Source organism: Malaclemys terrapin, chromosome 4 (genome assembly GCF_027887155.1).
Source record: "Malaclemys terrapin pileata isolate rMalTer1 chromosome 4, rMalTer1.hap1, whole genome shotgun sequence".
NCBI classification, from domain to species: domain Eukaryota; kingdom Metazoa; phylum Chordata; order Testudines; family Emydidae; genus Malaclemys; species Malaclemys terrapin.
Genome location: NC_071508.1, coordinates 98398174 through 98404173, shown reverse-complemented (window position 1 = coordinate 98404173; position 6000 = coordinate 98398174). Strand labels below are relative to the sequence as shown.

Here is a 6000-nt window from a genome sequence, read left to right as displayed (position 1 = left end):
ATTACCAATTCAGAGAGAAAATAAAAAGCAGTTTCAGTAGAGTCAGGGTGGGAAATCTCCAATTAGCACCAATTAGTGAAGTTGCTTCCTACAGCGGAATTCTGGGGACATAAGAAAAAATAATCTCCCAGAATGCCTAGTTGAGGCATTTATTTACCAGGTGATGGGACTCCTGAAGAATAACTTGATGAGGATTTGCGCCTGTGGGACTTGAATACAGATACTACTTGAAACTTGCCTGCTCGATTTGACTGGTCAATCATAGGCTGTACTATTCTTCTTCTGGCATTAATAAACCTAAAACAGAACACAAAGAATAGAAGTCCATTCATCAGCTTGCTTCTCTCTTTTAAGAACACCTTTGCTTTTACTCTGGCAGGGATTCAGTGCAATACAGCAGCATGTAAAAATATATATATAACTTCACTTTAAAAGATTTCCCTCAAAGTGCTCAGAAATTGTAACTTGTAACATGCTTATCTTACTAGCCAGTTTAAGACTGGATTTACCAGAAGGCTGTGAACAAGCAAATGTGAATGAAAACTTGTGTTACAAGACAATTGTTTCTTTAACTTCTTAAAGTAACAAGGAACCTGGTTAAAGTTCACAGGCTAGAAGACTTTTTTTTCTTCATCATAGGGGATTCAGCTACCCTTGCAGCTGGCCATAAATGAAGACCAGGCTTTGCCACTCTGTGCTTTCACAAGGTATTGTTAGGTCAGCAAAGCCATCAATTAGGCTGTCTGAAGTTTTATCACCAGCACAGCAGCAATAAGTGCTGGCCCAGAAAGACTTCTGCTCTTCTGCAACTCCTGCAGTTTAAGCCTGTAAAGTCAGGGGTCATTTAGAGGTCAGTGCCAGCTGGGGGCGACCTTTTCAGCCAAGAGTGGGACACCCAAGGCAGAGCATTAAGCAACTGCTGACCATAAACTGAGGCACCTTTCAACTCAGTAGAAAGAGGGAGTTGTAGGTACATGTGTTTAATATTAGGCCCAAAAGAACTTTTTCCTCAAATCAGGTACCATAGCTGGAGTAGTGGCCGAAGCGTTTGAGCATTAGATAAAGCCAGCTGTTTGGCTAGAAAGCCTGAATTTAATTTGGTTGGTAACCCACAAATAAGTGCTTGCATATTTTCTGTTAGTTTAATGCACAGCAATCCCTATCAGCTCAAACTCAGTAAAATCAAATTCAGTAAAAATAATCCCCCCCCCCATATTATTTATACAATTTGTTCAAAACAAGGCAATTTTCTATCACTCACAAACCACACTTGTTTTTATTTTTATCCCTGTTCTTTGTGTTTTAAGAACACTTTAGGCCGGGGCTTATATTCAGGTTTTGTCTGGTATTTCACAGTTCAGACTTCAGTCTAGTGACCCTTAAGGAGTGCTAATGAAGTTGAATACTAGTGTTTAATCCTCTTCAGAAATACTAACATGCCGGTCATCCAAAACAGCCTCTTTAACTGCCATTGGGCCTGATCCAAAGTCCACTGAAGTTAATGGGAGTTTTTCAGTCAATAATGGAAAATTCAATTAATCAGCTCACTTAGTCGAATTCTAACACTTACACAGCTGGGCATCCGACATATACTATACTAGCCACTGAGTCGCTCCCCTCAGGTTAAAGTCCATCAAAGATAACAAAAGACAGTACACCTTTGTTTAGATCTCCTGTAATCACACTGGTGGGAATTCCATTAGACAGATGCATAAATGCTACAAATAACACCAAAGGGCTTTTTTGCATCTCTATGTTTACATCCAAAACAAAGACATTCTTTATTCTTCAAGGAAAGTATAGCTCAGTTGTCAAAAATGTCATCCTGCCTCTGAATTAGTCAAGAAGAGACTTCAAGTATTAAAAATAAAAACAAAGAATTGATTCTGTTGCTCATTCCTTCAGCTAGCAGTGATTTCAGCATGATGGAGGTATTTCCTACTCTAATACTGTGACTTCTAGACACAGTTTCCGTCCCCAAAGACAAAGGTCTCTGATAGGACTTAATTTGCTTAGCTGCTTTCCAGCAATGTTACCACGTTGACCAAATGGGGGCTGACCTGAACCTTCTGTATCCAGCATGCCTTTTATCAGCTAAAGTTAAGGCCAATAGAGATTAAGAGAAAAGCCTGATAAGACTGTTTTCTCTTCTCCTATGAGCTTCTAATGATGTATACAGATGGCAAGGTTTTAAAGAATGCAATGAGTGCTTATTTGGGCGGCCTGTAAAAAATCATAAACAAGAGACCCTCCCACATTTTTTATCTTCCGAGCCCCTATTTTCTTCAATCCAGCCACTCTTTAGGGAAACTAAATTGCTTTTTCAGTTTTTATTTAAACCCCAACCACTTTTATTATTTACATCTGGTGGTGCCCTTATTTATGTCCCTTTCCACTTCCCTCCAAACACTCCCTTACTCACAGGGCTGCAAGGCATTATGGTTCTTCAGTCTCAGCAGGAGAACTCCACACTGCCTTCAAACAAATAATTAAGGGGAAGGTTAAAGGTTCACCAAGAGGTCATATCTTTGGATACTGGTCAGAATGTTTACATTAGTAAAAAAATGGGCATCCTCTGAAGTGTTTTTTCAATGGGGTTTACACAACAATGCAGGACATTAAGAACATTTTAAGTCCTGAAAGTAAAGTGACGCAACTGGCTCACATGTATGAGTATACAAAATTTGGTTTGACAGTGTTACATATTCAACCAGGATACTGGCTTTATGGGATGGATTTTGAAAACCCAGCCTCTGTGTCTGCATGCACTTGCCAGACATTCACTTCCAAAGGAAGACATTTTGCCCTAGGTTTATTAAACCCACAGGAGTAATTCTAGATCTTCTATATGAACTACAAGATGATTCAGTAGGTATTTTCTGATGAGGAAGCTGAAGCCCTGAAAGTGAGCCCCCAAAACTGTACTGCCTTACAGAAAAATCCGCTAGGGAGACTTGTACTAAATTATAAGGCCACATATTTCTAGTAAATGCTGAAAGACCACCATAGATATAATTGCTAATGAACATAGCACTTGATTTTGAGCCCTACTTTCTAGGTGTTCCTTTTTGTTCTTAAATTTTGCACATGATGTCACTTAGACATGCAAGTACCTTGCTGTAGGGGGCAGGGGTACAGTCAAGTACTTGGACATCTAGGTTTTCAAAGGAGCATACGAGAGTTAGGCACCCAAATCCCACTGAAATTTAATTCCCTTTGAAAATCCCAGCATAAAATTGCATCACTTATGCCCTCAAGTAAGTATATCTGCAAAATGTCATCTGAAATTATTTGTATCAACAAAACTGCAGATGCAAAAGCAGATGTGGCGTTCAGTTCAGGCTGAAAATCAGGTCCAATAGTCATTAGCAATGACTACATTACATAAACTGCCAGCACAACTGGCAGAAATACACAGAATAGTGTTTGTGTATTATTATTTATAATATACCATCAATGTGAATGATGCATAATAGAGAAATGGAAGTCATAGTCTCTGCCCTAGATTTTACATTTTCTGAGGGCTTTTCTTTTATATGCCTCAGGGTGTTATTTTTGGGGCCGAAATAAAGAAAGATCTAGTCCTTGCAAAATATTTCAGTTCATGCATTACAGAAACACTGTAATGTTACTTTGGCAGAAATGTTTTTAAGGGACATTAAAAGACCAGTGAAAAAAATTAAACGAAAATAACACTAGTTTTAGCATTATTTGGGATCCTATGAAACAGGAATTCACAGCTCTGTTCCTTAGCACTAATTGCCAACCTTGATGGTTGCCTTCACCCAGAGACCAAAGACTGAAAGGGAAAAGGTGAACGAATCATCTCCAATGGAGAGAACTGCTCTATTATTAATCGTAATAATTATTTGTATTCTAGGAGCACATAGCAGTTCCAACCAAGATCAGGGCCCTGTTTCACTACGTCCTGCTCAAACACATAATGAGAGACATTTCCTGTCCCAGTCTGAATAGTCTGGATAGACAAAAGGTAGGAGAATGATAGCATGATTGTTATTCCCGGTTTATAGAAAAGAACTGATACAGAGGGAGATTAAGTGACTTGCCCAAGGTCATATAGGGAGTCTGTGGCAAAGCCAGAACATGACCCTAGATTTCTCCACTCCCCATCCTGTGATCTGTCCAGTCTACCATCTACATAAACATCTTTCCTCTCTCCATCCATATTAACATCAGGCACATTGGCAGGGGCGTAGGAGTGAAGCTCACATTGCCGTTATATGTGCCATACCTGTTCTGTGGATAAACAGGGGACTTCAGCCTCCAGGGCTGTCAATTTGGCACCTGTCACAAGCTCTACATTCATACACATGCAGAATTTGGCCCTTACCCTGGAATGATAAACGAGGCGTGTATTGTAAAGGAGAATACATGTAATTAGTGTACTATGTATAATGCAACTCTCACTCCCATCATTTTGCAGATTTCAGATTACCACCCCTACTAATTCTAACAGTGGGCATTGGCTAGGAAAGGATGTATTTCTATTAGCATTGTTACATAAAGCAGTCACATAAATGATACAGGGTCAAAATCTATTCGCCTTTCTCACTCAAATGGTTCCACTAATTTCATTGGAGCTATTTGTGTGAGCAAGTCAAACAGGATATAGATCAACGTGTAAGATGATGTGGACATTTAAAAGAAATCTCATTACTTTATAGTGTTTTATCTGTGCTCAGCCAAAAAAGAGCAGTAGAGGTAAACTAGTGAATTCTACAGATTGCAGAATATCTTAAGTGTAGTTAGGCATTTTGCTTAGGCAGACCAGCTGACCTAAGCTTCTTCCCATCTCTAATTAGCACCATTCTAATATCTGTAAAAATTGCAGCTGTTCAAATGACATCACTGTTTTTTTAATCACAAACCTGTGTTCTATATGTTGTAAGAAGTCATATACAATATTTAATTGCATCAATACATGTAGTTACGATATTCTATCTGAAGTCACTCCAGAATGATTTTAAAGTCTCACTTACCGAATACATTTTAATTTGATGATAAACAACATTCTGCTAAAATTTCAAAGAAATACTAATGATAGCAAACTGCAAAAGAAAATATGCAGCAAATACAGATCTCTTGGTCTGCATGCTCAAGCAGGACATATTAAAATACAATTTTTGAGATTTCCCACTGGTTTCGTTGTACAAAATTTCATTTGTTAAGATACGGCTCATTCCATTAGTGAATCAGTCGAGGAGTAGTATCTGCAAGTGCACTGATTTATACTGGGCAGGTTGCTTCAACCCCACTGTAAGGCTATTGGAGGAGATTCATTTCACCTGCATAAGGCCACAACAGTCTGGTTTTATGTGGGTGAAAAACAGCAATGTTTGGAAACATGAAATTCATCCCCAAGCTGGGACCAGACTGGCTGGTTGAAGCACAGAGTAGCATTCAGCCCCAATCACTACCTTAGGGTATAGGCTGGCAATGTGAGACCTAAGTGGCGGAGAGGATCTTGTGCTGGTCCTCCAAGCAAAGTGACAAGTTTCAGAGTAACAGCCGTGTTAGTCTGTATCCGCAAAAAGAAGAACAGGAGTACTTGTGGCACCTTAGAGACTAACAAATTTATTAGAGCATAAGCTTTCGTGGACTACAGCCCACTTCTTCGGATGCATATAGAATGGAACAAGCAAAGTGAATTTCCCTTTTTGAGAAGAAGGAGGTAGAATATGAGACCACAGAGTTTAGCTCTAAAGCTTCATCAGTATCACTATGCTCTCTTGATTCCACTTAAAATATCCACAACAGACAATGATATGTTAAAATAACGAAAATTCTTTAAATCAACCAACTCACTGCATGCACAGAAAGACACTCAACTCTTTAACACTGAAAAAAAGAGGAAGGAATAAATCAATAAAAAGAATACACTTCCAGTGAACTCCAAAGATGAACTACAGCAGTGCCTTGTCTCAAATTAGATTGTAAGCTGTTTGGGGCCAGAACCATGTCTGACTGGGTGTTTGTAAA

At 39.0% G+C, this 6000-nt stretch overlaps 1 protein-coding gene across 4 annotated transcripts in view; it reads right to left on the bottom strand.

Moving 5' to 3' along the window:
• The window catches only part of MEIS2 (Meis homeobox 2), a 181262-nt gene that overhangs the window by 6324 nt on the left and 168938 nt on the right, over positions 1-6000 (bottom strand). For all 4 annotated transcript variants that reach the window (XM_054025202.1, XM_054025204.1, XM_054025203.1 and 1 more), the window contains exon 10: positions 239-297. In XM_054025202.1, the coding sequence (XP_053881177.1) occupies positions 239-297 (59 nt within the window). The remainder of the gene's footprint in view (positions 1-238; positions 298-6000) is intronic.